At 46.4% G+C, this 18,184-nt stretch overlaps 1 protein-coding gene across 1 annotated transcript in view; it reads left to right on the plus strand.

The window, feature by feature from the left end:
- The window catches only part of SPTLC2 (serine palmitoyltransferase long chain base subunit 2), a 33,239-nt gene that overhangs the window by 4,091 nt on the left and 10,964 nt on the right, over window positions 1-18,184 (plus strand). The window contains exons 2-9 of the mRNA XM_083166946.1: window positions 10,274-10,459; window positions 12,610-12,764; window positions 13,921-14,069; window positions 14,241-14,365; window positions 14,452-14,545; window positions 14,732-14,837; window positions 15,052-15,271; window positions 15,648-15,774. Of these exons, the coding sequence (XP_083023072.1) occupies window positions 10,274-10,459; window positions 12,610-12,764; window positions 13,921-14,069; window positions 14,241-14,365; window positions 14,452-14,545; window positions 14,732-14,837; window positions 15,052-15,271; window positions 15,648-15,774 (1,162 nt within the window). The remainder of the gene's footprint in view (window positions 1-10,273; window positions 10,460-12,609; window positions 12,765-13,920; window positions 14,070-14,240; window positions 14,366-14,451; window positions 14,546-14,731; window positions 14,838-15,051; window positions 15,272-15,647; window positions 15,775-18,184) is intronic.

An 18,184-nucleotide genomic window follows, 5' to 3' on the forward strand; every position in this document is an offset into this window, starting at 1 on the left:
GCCAAACTATGAGTTTTTTTAAAATTGCAATCATATACAAGGAAAAAACATGCCATTGCCCCTATGAAAAAACCTAGTTTGGCTGGCATCCAGCACGGAGGCTATTGCTTTTGGCCTATGGACGATAAACCTTGCTGAAACGTTGATCTATACCATCGGGTATAGCCCATACCTTACATTTAATGCTTATGTGATGGCAATTACCTGGTTATTCATTCTGGGTGATCATTAGGACTTGCAGGAAGATGGGTCCCTTGGTGATGACCGGCAAGTTGTCATGTACTGATTAATATGACCAAGAATTGTATGTACTGGTGAGTGCTAAGCTCTGTATCTTTAACTTAAGCAATGTGGTCACATACGTAGGAGTGGTGAGCGCATGGAATAAATATTAATATTATCAGCGCTACTTATCAGAGGCACAGATGTCATATGCCGGAGATCCATTTCTGTCCATACATGCCGCCTTCTCCAGGGCGGCCATAAAGATAATGAGAACAACATGCTTGATGTGGGTATAGGGACGCGTGAGAGTCCTCTGCGTGTATATAGGGACGCGTGAGAGTCCTCTCCATTTCAGAGAAAAATGTCAGACAGAAAAGAAACCGTTCCCCCTGCTATAATAAGGCGGACTCACCAGACCCCAAACCCTGCCATACCTGTACACCAGAGGTTCCCGAACTCTCTTGAACCACAGCACCTGATAGTAGCAGCATCTCCCATAGGACTCTCCGGGGGAAATTTATTAAAGCTTCTAAAAGTGAAAAGAGATGAAGTTGCCTGTAGCAACGAATCAGATTCTTTGTATCATTTCTCTACTGCATCTTAGCAACCAATTTAATTCAGTATTTTTCTACGCTGCAATAAAGAAATGATCCGAAATAATCTGATTGGTTGCTATGAGCAACTTCACATCTTTTAACTTTTAGAGGCGTTCGTAATTTACCCCAGTATTCAAGGTGTGCCAATATTTCCGACAGTCGGTAATATTGGCACACACCTATTCAATTTCAGCCGTTTCGTCAGTTTTACCCACATGCAGATAAGTTCAACTTTTTAAAAGTTGGATCTGCATTGTTGGAAATGGGGGCTAAATTGTGGAACCCACGTCAGTTTTCAACTAAATACAGGTGGATTGGTGAGTTATTGCCGATCCACATGTTTTCCGACTGTCTGGATGTTTTACGGCAGTTGGAGAGCGAATAGCTTAAGTTGAATTGGCCAAAATGTCCTGAAAGTTGGAAAAAGTTTGTTTTGCTCTTGTGTTATTCTGCAGACAGGATTCAATGTCCTCCGAACGGTGAAAGGGGGCATGTCCGCCGAAACGGCTGTGGATCCTGGCAAAACTGCTTTTAAAGTAACAGTCCGTTTTTTATCGCGACAACACATGGGTCTGGATACTTATGCCGGATGCCATGTGTTATCGTCCAGAAATCTGACTTTTTCGGCTGACAAAAGCAGGTTGTAATTGGATAGTGGATTTTTGACCGATGGTCATCATCAGGCCTGTTTTTATTGGCTGAAAAATTAGTGCATGTAATTAGTACAGTTCTACAATTATAATCTTCTGCTGGGAATGTGGAGGGGTATGGGTCACTGGGTCAACCAAATTTAGGTTGACATACATTGGGTCGACCACTGAAGGTCAACAGGCCTTAGGTCGACACTGATAAAAAGTTGACATGCCTAAGGTCAACACATGCATTAGGTTGACATTAGGAAGGTTCAAAGTCAAAAGGTTGACATGGGTTTTTCAAGTTTTTTTACTCAAATGTCGACATAGTTGACATGGACACCATATTGGTGCACCTTATCCCCTCGCATGACTTGCTGTGATCACCATGCTTTGGGCACGGTGTCTCGCTGCGCTCGGCACACTATTTTATTCTCCCTCCATGCCCTAGTAGATGATAGGGCATGACATACCGCCTGTCGGCACATGTCGGCTCAAAACAAAGTGGAAACCCCATGTGGATCTTCCCCAATGTCAACCTAATGCATGTGTCTACCTTAGGCATGTCAACCTTTTGTCTGTGTCGACCTAAGGCCTGTTGACCTTCAGCGCTCAACCCAATGTATGTTGACCTTAATTGTGTCGACTTGACGACTGTGTCCCATGTGAAGAGAGGAAAGTTCCGTTGTATCTGATGCGTCTGCGTGATCTATTGCAAGTACATCTTTTTGGGGTTTTATTTTTTGTGCTTTCTTTTAAATTGACCGTCTGTGTGGGGTGTTTATGTTCCTTTTGCGCTCTCTGACATATGCTTATTTAAACCTATTTTAGGATAATAATATTATATGTTTTCAGTTCTAAAAATGAACATGCGCACACACACAATTCCAGCCGGCATTTCCTTATCCTCTACAGACAGAGAACAACTCAGGTCTGGTGACCACTGGAATTGGTAATAAGCGGGTGGATTCACAAGTAACACTTTTTTTCTGCCTCCTGACTATTCTGGCCTCGGCTGGTCGGGCCTCACGAGCTAGTCTCGGGAAGCCGATTATGCCTGACATTGCTCACATGTCGCACTTGTGGGTTTGGAGCCTGAGTCTTGTGAGTTGTGTGGAGCTAGCTGGGGTTTCACTGTTGTGAGCTGTAACCAGGGAGCTGTACGCACAGCCGGCTCGCCATTGACCTGGCAGTGCTGCTGCTGCCACCGTTGTGTTTGTGTTTCCAGTCCTTGTTGCTGGGAGTGTCCGGAGATAATTTGTCACGTATAGTTACCTGTGCGCCTTTATTCTTCACCCTGAATGTTCAGGTCAGATAATACAGATTGGGGTTATGGGTGAGACGTCTGTGACACTCTCTAGGACAGTCCACAGCAGAAGACACCAATGATCTAACACTGGCTAATGATGCCCCATACATCTGTGCCCAAAAGGCTACTGGGGGCTCCTCCTCATCCTGACTACTCCCCGTAGTAACTATTTCATCTAGATAAATGTGTGGTAGGCCGGGCCCAGCTGCGCTCTGCATGGGTCTTACCTGTGTGATCAGCAACAGTAGATTTGGGACACCCATGATAGACCACTAAGGGTTAAAGAACCATCTAGAAAATGTAAAGGATTTATCGAAGGTATTAGTGCAAGGCGAATGTGTGCTGACGAGGGTAGACCATTCGTATAGAGGGGTAAAGAACACTGCGGAATCCTGGCTTCTTCTCACTGCTCTCTGCAGTCCCCCGTATTTGTGTTGTTATTCCCTTAGGTTTCTGTCCTTCTTGTACCTACCGTGTACTATTTTAATTGTATATGCACTGCAGCCTACTCCCTCTGTATACAGCCTGATGTTATTTGTTGTCTAAACTCTGAATCAGAACTGGCATAAGCTCACCTGCGCTGCTGACCCTGGGTACTACTCTAGATCAGTCTGTGTTAGTAGAGCCATCAGCAGTGACAGCAGTTATCAGTACTCTCCAGAACACCAATCTGTCAGAGCCTGCAGTGTGATACTAAGGACCTGCTCATCTTTATCTACAGATACCCACTGCCCAAGTGTACACAACATTTCCTTCTAGGTATTTGCTGGAGATGTGACTCACTGTGGCTGTAAAAAGAAGCTTTCAAATTTAGATATATTTTTTTTAACATGAATACTAATATTAATGATTGGTAGTCGGGTGATTACCACGGCAACCACAGTCGCCTAGTGCATGCTGACAAGAGCATAGATTTTAGAATGCTTTGACTTGTGTAGCATAAAGTCCCTACCACCAGACATCCATCCATCCAACCTACCATGAGTTCTCATGACCCAGTGAGAGCTGTCAGTGTGGCTTGCAACAATATTTGTGTACCATCCAGAGAGATTTTGAAAAAGGAGGTAATTATTTGTAGAATTTGTGCTTAAAGTGTGTGTTTTTTTTACAATTTGGATCTTGTGTGTAGAGATTTTTAACACATGGGATTATTATATTAATTAAACTCAATTTTGTGTAATTTAGTATAATTAGTTCTTACCCTTTATGTGTGTGTTTGTATATGATACTTTTAAAATATGAAACGTATGATATTGATCACTGACTTTTAGTATGTAAGCAGGTGTTTTGTGTACAGTAATGTGGGCAGTCATCTCATTCATCCAATCTGGATGTTGTAGAACCAAGGGAAGATTGGTCCCTAGAGATGGGCTGGGCTATGCTGCAGGGATTACCATTTCATTTGTGCTGTAGATGAAACCGCCGTTAACTGTACGAAGAGCTGATGTAAGTCATAATTATCTCCCAAATGTACGCAGACACAATACTGATACTGCTGCTGGGTAATAGAATATTGGCATTACTTAACATTGTAGTCATATCATTCCTTAACTTGTAATTAAGTGATGACTGTGTGCACTATGTAACATTGTAAGCCCTAGCTGGTTCATTAGGGGGGCGGGGGGGGGGGGGGTTAGGCACTAGGTTTAGAGTAGATCACTAGGGCAGGGTTAGGCTGTGGGAGGGGAGGTTAGGAAAGTGCACTAGGAGGCGGGTTGGGCTACGGGAGGGGAGGTTGGGGTAGAGCACCAGGGGGAAGGTTAGGCTGCAGGTGGGAAGTTTTAGGGAAGAGCACTAGGCGGGGGGGGGGGGGGGGGGGTTGGCTGCGGGAGGGGAGGTTAGGGTAGAGCACTGGGGGGGATTAGCCTGCGGGAGGGTAGGTAAAGGTAGAGCACCAGGGGGAGGGTTAGTGTAGAGCACCAGGGGGAGGGTTAGTGTAGAGGTGTAGAGCACCAGGGGGAGGGTTGGTGTAGAGCACCAGGGGGAGGGTTAGGCTGTGGGAGGGGAGGTTAGGGTAGAGGACTAGGGGAGGGTTAGGCTGTGGGAGGGGAGGTTAGGGTAGGGGAGGGTTAGATTGCGGGAGGGGCGGTTAGAGTAGAGCACTAGGGCAGTGTTAGGCTGTGGGAGGGAAGGGTAGAGAAGGAGGGGGAGGTTAGGGTAGAGCAGTGGGGGAGGGTTAGGCTGTGGGAGGGAAGGGTAGGGTAGAGCATGAGGGGAGGGTTAGGCTGCAGGAGGGGAGGTTAGGGTAGAGCACTAGGGGGGTGGGTTAGGCTCAGGAGGGGAATTTAAGGTTAGGCACTAGCATTATAGTGTGTGTGGATGGGAGTGATGAGGTGGGTGTGAGTCTCTGGTACAGTGTGTGTGTGTGGGAATTAGGGTGTGAGTCTCTGGTACAGTGTGTGTCAGGCAGTGGGTGACTCAGGCAGCCTCTCCCTCTCGCACCTGTTCTTGGCTGCCTTCCACATGCCAGATGTCTTGCATACTTAGTTTGGTATTGTGCTGTACCGCTGCTGCTGTTAGGTGAATTGTCAGATGTATAAATATTACTGTATAAATGTGTTTATACTTGAACAGATCCTGGTGTCTGGCGGTGGTACTGGTTCCTGGAACACAGCAGGGCCAGGCTGTTCTCTGGTTAAAGGGAATGAGCTGCGACGCTGCAAAGTGTGTGCATGTGTAATGTTGCTTTGTATTGTCGTATATTTAGTGCCACACGGTTTCTGCAGTGCCTGGCAATACATAGATAAGCGAAAAACAAGAAAATAACAAATTACAGTATAAGGCAAATTAGCATATGTCACATGGTAAATAAAGACAGATCCAGCAGGGGACGGGACACTGACGCAATCATTAGGGTGGCAGGGGATATATTCTAAGAAAAGTGTGAGGAGAGATGGCCCTGCTCGTGAGAGCTTACATTCTAGAGGAGAAAAAAAAAGATCTATCTATCTATCTATCTATCTATCTATCTCGTGTGAGACCCTATACCTACTGCCTTTCAACAGATCAGGAGAGGGAAATAAGCTGTTGATGAGCTTGAGGGTGATGTGAGGCCCCTGCCACACTGCTAGAGTAAGCAACAGACTGAGAGTTATATAGTGGGAGGAGCAGGGTGCCCAGCAGCACAGAGCAGTGATGTGAGGCCCTTTCACACTGATACAGGAAGCCACAGGCTGGGAGTTACATAGCGGAGCAGGGCCCCCTATTGCACTGATGCAGGAAGATTTTGGTATCCAACTAATCTATTTATAAAACACAATTTGTACCTCCAACCTCTATTTACAGTTTCTTATATAGCACAGCATATTCCGTTGCGATTACAATTTGAAACAGTGATTAAATAAACTGGGTAGAAACAAACCGACATAGTGTAAGCTTGCGAGCAGGGCCCTCCTACCTCTGTTTTCTCCGTATCTATCATATAAATTTTATTAATGAGAAATCATACAATACATATAAAGTATGCCTTACAATTTTCTTATAAGCTTATATTCAATAGAAACATTGGTACTTATGTATTATCTGGGCTCCCATGTTAAATACACCCCATTTCTTCATACCCCTACTATCCAACTACGCATGGAGTTGATTTTATATAGTGTGGCGAGCGCAGCGAGCCACCGTGCCCGAAGCGTGGTGAGTGCAGCGAGCCCCGCGAGGGGATGCGGCCTCATAAGAAAAACGGGAGCCCAGATATTACATAAGTACCGAAACATTTTAACCCCTTCACGACATATGACGTATATATACGTCATATGTCCGTTGCGGGGGAATCAAGCCAGCTCACGGAGTGAGCTGGCTTGAAAGAGAGCAGGTAATGGCTGTATATTACAGCCAGGTCCCTGCTCTCACGGCCACGAGCGGCGAGTTCGCCGATCGTGGCCGTTTAACCCTTTAAGCACCGCGGGCAAAGCGCCCGCAGTGCTTAAATAGCTGATCGGAGGGGGGGCGCCCCCCTCCGGCGCCGATCGGGGCCCCCCGCAGCGAGATCGGAGGGTGCCGATCGGTTGCCATGGTAGCCAGGGGTCTAATGTAGACCCCTGTGCTGGCCGTGTATGCATACCTATTACATCCTGCCTCAGGCAGGATGTAATAGGAAGTGCATAAAATCACTACGTTCAGCCATAGAGCTCTATGGCTGAACCTAGTACAGGCGATCGCGCCCCCTAGTGGTCAAGTACACTAGGGGGCCTTGTAGTAAAAGTAAAAAAAAAAAAAAAAATAAAGTTTAAAAATAAAAAAAAAAATAAAAAAATATTAAAAGTTCAAATCACCCCCCTTTCCCCATTTCCCAAATAAAAATAAATAAAAAATAAAAAAATAAACATATTTGGTATCGCCGCGTTCCTAAAAGTCCGATCTATTAAAATATAACATTAGTTATCCCGCACGGTTAAAGGCGTAAACGGAAAATAATCCCCAACGCCAAAACTACGTTTTTTGGTCGCATCGCGTACCCAAAAAAAAATAACTAAAAGAGATCAGAAAGTCGCCCATATCCCATAATGGTATTAATTAAAAAGTACACTTCAGCCCGCAAAAAATGAGCCCTCACCCAGGTCCGTAGGTGGAAAAATAAAAAAGTTATAAGCCGCAGAACATGGCGACGCAACGCAAATTAGAAAAAACGTAAAAGTTGCGATTTTTTTTTTTTAGTGGTAAAACATAACGAAAACTATATAAGTTTGGTATCGCCAGAATCGTAACGACCCATAGAATAAAGATAACCCATCATTTTAAACGAACTATGAACTCCAAAAAAACCGTAACCAGCGCAAAATTGTGCAATGGCGTTTTTTTTTTTTTTTACCCCACATTGAATTATTTCCTGATTCCCCAGAATATTATACGGTACAGTAAATGGTACCATTACAAAGTACAACTTGTCCCGCAAAAAAAAAGCCCTCATGTGTCTATATAGCCGGAAAATTAAAAAAGTTACGCTTATTTGAACGCAAGGAGGAAAAAAAAAAAAAAAATTACCTTAAAAGGCAATGTCGTGATCACGGCGCCCATTGAATGCACTAAAAAATCGGGTGCGACGCGACCGACGCGATGCCCGCGATTTCCCATAGGGAACAATGTTAAATGTCTCAATTGACCCGATTTTCCTGTTCAATGCCTCAATTGACCCGATTTTTCCATAGGAAACAATGTTAAATGGCCCACAGAGGCCAAATAGGCACCCTGAAGTGTGAAATGGCCCCCCCCCCAATTGTTAACGCCACCCCACGATCAACGTGAACCCGAAGCGTGGCGAGCGCAGCGGTACGCGTCCTACGACCTTTTCATACCCCCACTATCTACGTCGGCGTGGAGTTGAGAATAGAATAGTGTGACGAGCGCAGCGAGCCACCAAGCCCGAAGCGTGGCGAGCGGACGCGGATACCTGTGAAGCCCGCGAAGGGACGCGTTTACCTGTGAAGGTATCCGCGTCCCCTCGCGGGGCTCGGTGGCTCGCTGCGCTCGCCACACTATTCTATTCTCAACTCCACGCCGACGTGGATAGTGGGGGTATGAAAAGGTCGTAGGACACGTACCGCCGCCCCTCGCGGGCTCGCTGCGCTCGCCACGCTTCGGGTTCACGTTGATCGTGGGGTGGCGTTAACAATTGTGGGGGCCATTTCACACTTCAGGGTGGCTAATTGGCCTCTGTGGGCCATTTAACATTGTTTCCTATGGAAAAATCGGGTCAATTGAGGCATTGAACATGAAAATCGGGTCAATTGAGACATTTAACATTGTTCCCTATGGGAAATCGCGGGCATCGCGTCGGTCGCGTCGCACCCGATTTTTAGTGCATTCAATGGCCGCGATGCCCGCGATTTTTTTACCTGCGATGCAAACGATCAAAATCGTGGGCGCCGTGCTAGGTAAAGAGTACCGACACTGATAAATACAACATCAAGATATATGTAGAGCATTTCGGAAGTTAAAAGCTTATTCTTTAAATACATATTGACTTCAATCATTTCAGATAGACAACTCATTGAGTTTTAAACTAAAAATAATCTAAAGGTGCCCATACACTAGTAAGATTTATCATCAGATCTGGCTGGTTGGAACAAAAACATGGTTATGGGTGAGTGACAGTTTGTCAGTTTTCCAGCATTTCCAAGCAAATGGTCAACTGTCATTTGCTCTCATCCATAACCATGTTTTTGTTAAAACCAGACAGATCTGAAGATAAATCTGCGTGTGTATGGCCACCTTAAGAAGAACAGGAAAGGAATGGAAAGGGAACCAAGCTAGCTGTTGATTATGAGAAGAGAGGAAAAAAAAAATTAATGAAAAGCTTGAGGAATATTGAAATATGATGTCCATGGTTTCCAGACTCTAATGAATTTTCGGTACTCTTTACCTAGAACGGCGCCCACGATGTCCATCGCAGTCATCGGGGGTAAAAAATCGCGGGCATCGCATGCACTAAAAAATGGGTGCGATGCGATGCCCGCGATTTTCCAATAGGGATCAATGTTAAAAGTGTGATTGGACGCGATTTTAGTGTTAAATGCCTCAATGCCCGCGATTTTTCCATAGGAAACAATGTTAAATGGGCCACAGAGCCCTAATAGTCCCCCTGAAGTCTTAAATGGCCCCCACAATTTTTAACGCCACCCCACGATCAACGTGAACCCGAAGCGTGGCGAGCGCAGCGAGCCCGAGAGGGGCGGCGGTACGCGTCCTCCGACCTTTTCATACCCCCACTATCCACGTCGGCGTGGAGTTGAGAATAGAATAGTGTAGCGAGCCACCGAGCCCGAAGCGTGGCGAGCGGACGCGGATACCTGTGAAACCCGCGAAGGGACGCGTTTACCTGTGAAGGTATCCGTGTCCCCTTGCTGTGCTCGCCACGCTTCGGGCTCGCCGCACTATTCTATTCTCAACTCCACGCCGACGTGGATAGTGGGGGTATGAAAAGGTCGGAGGACGCGTACCGCCGCCCCTCGCGGGCTCGCTGGGCTCGCCACGCTTCGGGTTGATCGTGGGGTGGCGTTAACAATTGTGGGGGCCATTTCTGACTTTAGGGTGACTATTTGGGCTCTGTGGCCCATTTAACATTGTTTCCTATGGAAAAATCGCGGCCATTGAACACTAAAATCGCGTCCAATCACACTTTTAACATTGATCCCTATGGGAAATCGCGGGCATCGCATCGCACCCGTTTTTTAGTGCATGCGATGGTCGCGATGGGCGCCATTCTAGGTAAAGAGTACCGAATTTTCTAAAAATGTTTTCTCAGTATCATATTCGTATTATTTGTCCAGTTCTGGGAATTCAGTGCATGAATGAACAAAGTTTGTGTCCTAGTATTCAGAAAGGGATAATTCCAGTTACTGGGCCTTATGTTTCCTGCAGACATCGGATATATTAGTATTACTGTACGTGACGACCCAAATGTATGATGCTGTGCCAATTAAAATGCAGTATAGCATGTGCCATCTCTTGTACTGTGATATGTAAAAATACATTGCTGAATACTCTGACGGTTTTGCGTTTTTCTCTTCCAGAGTGTCAGCAATGGAAGCTTGTACAAGAGACCGTTTAATGAGGCGTTTGAGGAGACCCCGATGCTGGTAGCTGTCCTGACATACATGGGCTATGGGATCCTCACTCTGTTTGGATACCTACGGGACTTTCTCCGAGCCTGCAAGATCGAGAAGTGCCACCACGCCACCGAGCGGGAAGAGCAGAAAGTAAGATACCAGAGCTCTGCAGCAACTGGTAAAGGGGGCATTACAAAAGAGGGGTGTACAAAGTGTTGCATGTTACACGGGTCAGGTGGCTGGTGAATGTTTATATAACTGTAGTGTTCCTGCTTCTGTGCTCTACTCACAAGAAGCCTCCGCCCGTAGGTTCGATGCTGCAGGATGTCCCCTTTGGTGTGTGTTTTATTTCATGTGTGGACTGTAAATATTCCTCTAGGGATTAGTGTTTCAGGGATGTGGCTCAAAGATGGAGGTTCCATTAATGCCTCCAGCTTGTGCCCAGGCTCACCAGTTGTGGTTCTGTAAATATCACAGTATGTGGGGTACGGCTTGGTATAATGCCCGGGGACCAGCGCCATTGATCTTATATCTGGTTGTACCTATCAGATCAGTAAATGGAGGCACTAAATTACTTTTTAGGATTGTATTTATACCGGAAGGTTTGATAATGAGGTTAATCGGTGCCGTTCATTCAGGAACAAATATCAGCCCTTTGTGCAATGCTGAGCTCTATAGAAAACAGCTGAACTCCTTTTTCCTCCACACCAAATGCAGTCGCTGTTTCAATGTTCCGTGATGGGATAATCATCTCTTTAAAGAACATAACTTTTATCTGTAACTGGGAAGGCATCAGAATCCACTTTATCGGCCAAATATAAACCTGTATACCAGGAATGTAACTCCGTCTGGCACTACATCAAGTACCCACATAGATAAACAGCCAACATACCTGCAGATCTCCGCTCATAATACAATAAATAAATAATCCTATCAGTAAAACTACAATAGTTAAGATACCTACATTCCAATAGTTTTATAGTACAGTATTATGTTAGAAACCTGTTTTTAGAATAAATACTTTATATTGGGGCAGCATGGATGGTGTAATGGTTAGCATTACTGCCTCACCGCACTGAGGTCATGGGTTCCATTCCCACCAGGGCCATAACTGTGGAGAGTGTACTTGCATGGGTTTCCTCAGGGTACGCCCGTTTCCTCCCACAATCCAAATATATACTGGTAGATTAATTTTCCTCCCAACAAAAGGAGGAGCAGGGTCCCCAGCAGCATCAGTAAAAGGCATTGTATTGTCAGAACCATCGTGTTTCATTTACAGTATGCAGGACTTCTTCAGGGGATACAGAATATAGCTAAAAAACTGGATGCAATAGATAGATAGAAAATCTTCATGGCCGGGCATGAGCACTGCCTACGGCAATAGACTCTAAAGGTGCCCATACACGTACCAATTACCTGGTACTTTTTGGGTACTTATGTAATATCTGGGCTCCCGTTTTTCTTATGAGACCGTGTCCCCTCGCGGGGCTCGCTGCGCTCGCCACGCTTCGGGCACGGTGGCTCGCTGCGCTCGCCACACTATATAAAATCAACTCCATGCATATTTGGATAGTAGGGGTATGAAAAAATGGGGTTCATTTAACATGGGAGCCCAGATAATACATAAGTACCACTTTTTGTGCTAAAATAGCATCGTTGTGCATGTGTTGTGCATGGGATGCGATGTTATTTTAGCACAAAAAGTACAGGGTAATTGGTACGTGTATGGGCACCTTAACACTGCAGGGGATTAGGCTGCAAGGAGGGGAGGGGCGGTGCAAGTTTCAGCACGGTTTCTGGACTTTCCACACTGTCCCAATGGCAACTTGCACCTGATAGAAATGGGTGGTATTTGACAGGTTTATGGCAGTGGTTTTGTAGTACAGTCCAAATGTTTAGGTTTTTGGCCATGCATATTGACATCATCTTTACGTATGCGGAATGCCTGTGTGCAGCGGAGCCAATCTCTGTACTGTGCAGACTTGGGGGGGGGGGGGGGGGGGGGTCTCTTTCAGTTCCAGCGCAGGTTATGTATGTGGAATGCCTGTGTGCAGCAGAGCCACACTCTGTACAGACTTGGGGGAGGTCTCTCTCCGTTCCAGCGCAGGTTATGTATGTGGAATGCCTGTGTGCAGCGGAGCCACGCTGTGTACTGTGCAGACTTGGGGGAGGTCTCCCTGTTCCAGCGCAGGTTATGTATTTGGAATGCCTGTGTGCAGCGGAGCCACACTCTGTACAGATTTGAAGGAGGTCTCTCTGTTCCAGCGCAGGGTAACTTATGTTCTGTGTTTGAATTTCAGGACTTTGTGCCACTGTACCAAGACTTTGAGAACTTTTACACACGGAATCTGTACATGAGGATCAGGGATAACTGGAACCGGCCGGTGTGCAGCGTCCCCGGGGAGCGAGTGGATGTTCTAGAGCGATTCTCTGATGATTACAATTGGACCTTCAAGTAAGAACGATTTCCTGTAAAGATGCTGTTCAGCATGGACACATAACCAGGGATGCCTGCGGCTTACATCACTCATACATAATAAAATGATGCCATCATGTTGGGATGTGATTGGTTAGATGTGACCCCTCCCGTCACAGATGCACACTGCAGACAAGGACACAATCAGTGGGGCACAGCTGGTACTAATATACCAGGCCTCGGGGCCTAGGTGGGAGTACAGGAATTGCAGCCCATGGAGCATCCTCTTGTAGTGACCACCTATTATCTCCGCTGACTGTCGGGCCTATACCCTGACCCCAATTCTCCTGCCCTGCCTGTTCCCATTCATGTACCTGCCATACAACAAGTACAGCAGGAGGCATGTACATGTGTGCCTCTGTCACCCCCAAATGTGCCTTTGGGTACACCTCTGCATCCATCGGGCGCTTTCCCCCAAGTGTGTGTCCTGGACCTTTCCTAATGTCCCCAAACTGTGCATGCATGAAAATATCAATCCTGTATTAGTTACAAAGCTGTCAGACTTATCTAAAAATATAAGGATTGATACAGAACTGCCGATTGGCCACCAGTAGTTGGAGGCTGGAGACTACACCCCCCCCGTCTCTCTACTCTGACCCCTCTCTGACCTCCTTGAATCCCTGCAGCTGTAACTTAATGGGCTTGGGGGTCCCTAAAAGAGGGGGGTGTCCCCTACTTTACCCAGCTTTTCTGTCTAATGCAGATCCTATGTTGTCCAGTAGGTGGCACCTTTATTGTGATTACATCCTCTATATACATTAGCCAATATAGTTAACGAAATTTATATATAGTTTTTTTTTTTTATAGTTTGTTGTGTGGACTCTGTATCGTTACTGAAGGGGGTTTAAGCGATGCAAATGTAGAAATAATGAATTAGAGATGTGCGGGTTCGGTTTTATCTGGAGGTAATCGCTTCTCAAAGCAGGATCTTATTGGTTATCCAAAACTATGTGACAGCCAATAAGATCCCACTTTGAGATCCGGGGAAATTCGAAACTGCACATCTCTAATTAGAAGACATTTGGTTTTATCCCTGATCTTAGAGAATCATTACATCTTCTTTCTGTCATGAGAATCGCTTCCATAACAATACAGCAAGTCTGACAAACCACCATCCACAAAATGTTTTATGCAGATTCACTGGCCGAGTTATTAAAGGTGTGATCAACATGGGTTCCTATAACTACCTGGGCTTTGCGCGGAATAGCGGTTTCTTCAATGACGCCTCGGCGAATGTTTTGCGTCAGTACGGCGGTGGGGTGTGCAGCACGCGGCAGGAGATGGGTAAGTTGGATCAGTCTTAGTGATCCTTTGTAATCTGTTGTTATCCCTGTCCCTATGGACACTGTGTTATGCCATATTTGTGCCACTTCTGAATGTCTGTCTGTCCCTGCAGTACCGCCGGTCTGGGGACAATGTCACATCGCTTTATTTGTTTTTTCTTTTTTTGCATAGGTAATCTGGATATACACGAGGAACTCGAATGTCTGGTTGCGCGGTTCCTTGGTGTGGAAGCCACCATGACTTATGGAATGGGCTTTGCCACAAATTCGATGAATATCCCAGCACTAGCCGGCAAGGTGCGCACTGCGGGGGAGGTCAACACGGCTCTGCGGCTAGTCGTTCCGTAGCGTCATTTTTACTTGTTTGTTTTTCTTTCTATTAGGGCTGTCTAATCCTAAGCGATGAGTTGAACCACGCCAGCCTGGTGCTGGGGGCCCGTCTCTCAGGGGCCACAATTCGCATCTTCAAGCACAATAGTAAGTCTATCAGCCAGCATTATGTGTAGGTGGCGTGGAGAACCCCCAGCTGTGATGTGGGGACATTTATGCCTTGTTCTCTTAAATTCTCTGTTTTGCCTCCACCCTGAACATGTGCCCCCTCTTGCCACCTCCCCTCGTGTGTGTGTGTGTGTGTGTTATAATGCCCATCTTTCTCTATGGTAGATATGCAGAGTCTAGAGAAGCTGCTGAGGGATGCCATTGTACATGGGCAGCCTCGTACACACAGGCCATGGAAGAAAATCATTATCCTGGTGGAAGGGATTTACAGGTGAGTAGAAGGGGGCTGGGAGGGAGGTGCAAGGCTGGTACTGGTGGGGTGGTTTGGGTGTGAGGCTGGTACTGGTGGGGTGGTTTGGGTGTGAGTCTGGTACTGGTAGGGTGGTTTGGGTGTGAGGCTGGTACTGGTGGGGTGGTTTGGGTGCAAGGCTGGTACTGGTGGATAGACTTCTGGAGGCAACCTGACCTTCTTCTCCTTATTGCAGCATGGAGGGCTCCATTGTGCGCCTGCCTGAGGTCATAGCCCTAAAGAAGAAGTACAAGGCGTATCTGTATTTAGATGAAGCGCACAGTATTGGTGCTTTGGGACCCCACGGGCGAGGGGTAGTCGACTATTTTGGTCTGGACTCCCGAGATGTGGACATTATGATGGGAACCTTTACCAAGAGTTTTGGTGGGGCCGGAGGTTACATTGGTGGCAGTAAGGTAAGTGTCCGTCCAGTAGATAGCACGTGTTATTGGGGAGCAGTCAGAGTGAGCGCTTTTATCATGTCCATGTAATATGAGAAGTTCCTGATTTGGTGGGGGTGGGGGGGGGGGGGCGCTAATGGAACAGCAACTACTCCTTAAGATGAGATTGGCCAACCTGTTAATCTCCAGCTATTGTAACACTACAAGTCCCAGCATGCATTGCCATAATTTTAGCATCCTCTGTTAGCAAAACCGTGGCAATGCATGCTGGGACTTTCAGTTTCACAACAGCTGGAAAGCCACAGGTTAGCCAAGTAGGTCTTAAGACTTGTGTATTACGCCCTTGTTACTGTTCATGGAAAGGTGATCCCTGCTCATTTATCTGTGCCAGATCCTCATTGATTACCTGCGCAAGCACTCTCACAGTACTGCCTACGCTACCTCCATGTCTCCTCCTGTGGCAGAGCAGATCATCACTACTATGAAGTGCATTATGGGAGAAGACGGTACTACGCTCGGTGAGTGGCACGGTCTCTCATCTGTCCCTTGTTGTCCTCATCCCAGTGACACTGCTGCAGCCTTTCCTAATCCTCTAAATGCAACTTGTCTGTAAAGGGTTAATAATCTATAGAAGAATAAGTGTTTCCACCCTCCTAAATGACCACACTGTACATCTAGAACAGAGGATGAGGCATCACGGGGAAAGTGGGTACAGTTGGCATGCAGAATACAGGATCACATGTTCTGTATTATATAGCGGGAATGTTAGTAATCCCTATTCAGCAGAGTTAATTGTATCCTAGGGTGACGTTCTATGGAGTGAGAGTTTTTGTTTTTTTTTACGCAAAAACGGCCGAAATCGCATGTTTTTACATTTTCGCATATTTCATGAGATGTGAAAAAAGTGCGATTTTGGCCAACAAATTGGACATTCTGGAAATGCGATGGCTGTTTCTCGCAGCACATCGCATCCAGAGGTTTTCACATTGAAAAGTATACAAATCGCATATTTAATGGTATGCGATTTGTATAAATGTGTCTAAAATTCGCCCAAAAATCAGACCAGGTTCTGATGGGCGAATTAGCCAGAACCCTGCACAGATCATTGAGATCTGTGCAGGGTTCTGGTGGAAAAAAAGGGTTAAACAGTAAAAAAAAAAAAAAAAAAAACTGCGCGGGGTCCCCCGCCACAGCATAACCACGGGCTCAAGGTAGGTAAGTATCAGTATGTGTGGGCTGTGGATGTGTTAAATGTTTATTTTTCTGGGTGTCAGTGTGTGTTTTATTTAACTATTTCTTGTACTGTGGAACTACAAGTGCCAGCGGGCCCTTTAATGCCCCGCATGCTGGGACTTGTGGTTCTCCAAGTCCCAGCATGCGGGGTAGGCTTGCTGGGACTCATAGTTCTACAGTATAAGACAATAGTTTTTATTCTTTTTTTTACACTTCATCAGCCCGATGCCCACCGCCCAGGGGCATCGGGGACAGCCCCGGACTTTCAGCATGGGCTGGAGGGGGGGACCCCTTCTTTGGGGGGTCCCCACTTCCCCAGGACCCCTGCCCATGCTGACCAGCCAGGGGGATAATGCTTTGGTCGCAAAACCTTATATAATAAGTGTCCCCCGGCTGTGGCATTACCCTGCTTGCTGGCTGGTTGGGTCTGGTGCTGGTTCTTGAAATGCGGGGGACCCCTAGTCATTTTGTCCCCCGTATCTTGGGAATCAGCACCGGACCTTGAGCCTGGTGCTGGTTTCATTAAATCAAGGGGACCCCTATTTGTCGGGGACCGTGATTTTATGTCACCAGCACCGGCTCAATGAGCCCGGGGCTGGTTATGCTCTGGCGGGATAACCCTGCGCATTTTTTTTTTAAATTGCGATTTCCTGCAAACGTGCGATTTTCAGACCTGAAAATCGCACATTTTCAGGACTAAAGAAATCGCACCTAGTCGCACTATTTGGGCCGTTTTTCGCATCTCATTAAATATGCAAAAAACGGCCCAATCTTGCGATTTTCAAAAGTGCGGTAAAAATCATGCGGTTTTTACCGCTACACATAGAATGTCACCCCTAGTCTCAGCGGCTGCGTTTCCTGTCTGGCCACTAGGCGGTGCTGTGGAGTCATGTTACTGGACCTGCATGGCACATTCCCTGCACCCACTTCATTTTTTTTATCAGTGGTTTGGTATAATGTCACCAGGTTGCTAGGTCGATACTATGAAGGTCAACCACTAAAGGTTGACAGGGCTTAGGTCGACACATGAAATAGGTCGGCATGGCTCTCAACTGGGTCGGAAGGTTGACACAAACATTAGGTCCACAATGGGAAGGTCAACATGAGTTTTACATTTTTATTTTGACTTTTTTTTTTAATGCCGACAGGCTGTAATGATCCTGGGTATGAACCCTGCAGCCGTGACTGCTGTTTAGAACTGGCATGGTACTCTACCGCTATTGCGTCTCCCTAGGGGCAACCAGATCCTGCGGTGCTAGGCTTCACTTCTAAAGGCCCCCATACACCTGAAAGACATTGCATACAATCTCAAGGAATTGTAAGATGGATTGTATGCAGAGTGTGTGCACATCATGTGCACACAATCATACAATGCAGGCCCCGGGAGATTGGAGGATTGGTCCTCTGCTGTGACGTGCTGCACGTCAGATCAGTTGGAATTGGGAGCAGATTGCATGTGCACATTAATTATTTTTTTTGAGATGGGTTATACAATTGGGGTCATGTCCCTGACTAGCAGAGAAGAGAGGTGCAGCTTCTGGGTGGCCCGTGGCAGTGAAGATGCTGGGAGCCGCAGAGTTTCCAAGCGGCAGGCGGGCGGCTGAAGAGAGCTGGGACTTCCTTTTGCACAATTCTGTCACTACTCTGAAAACAGTTTTCAGATGATTGCTTAATTACAGCTATTTAATAATAACA

The sequence above is a fragment of the Crinia signifera genome, chromosome 12 (genome assembly GCF_055691185.1).
Source record: "Crinia signifera chromosome 12, ASM5569118v1, whole genome shotgun sequence".
Taxonomy (NCBI): domain Eukaryota; kingdom Metazoa; phylum Chordata; class Amphibia; order Anura; family Myobatrachidae; genus Crinia; species Crinia signifera.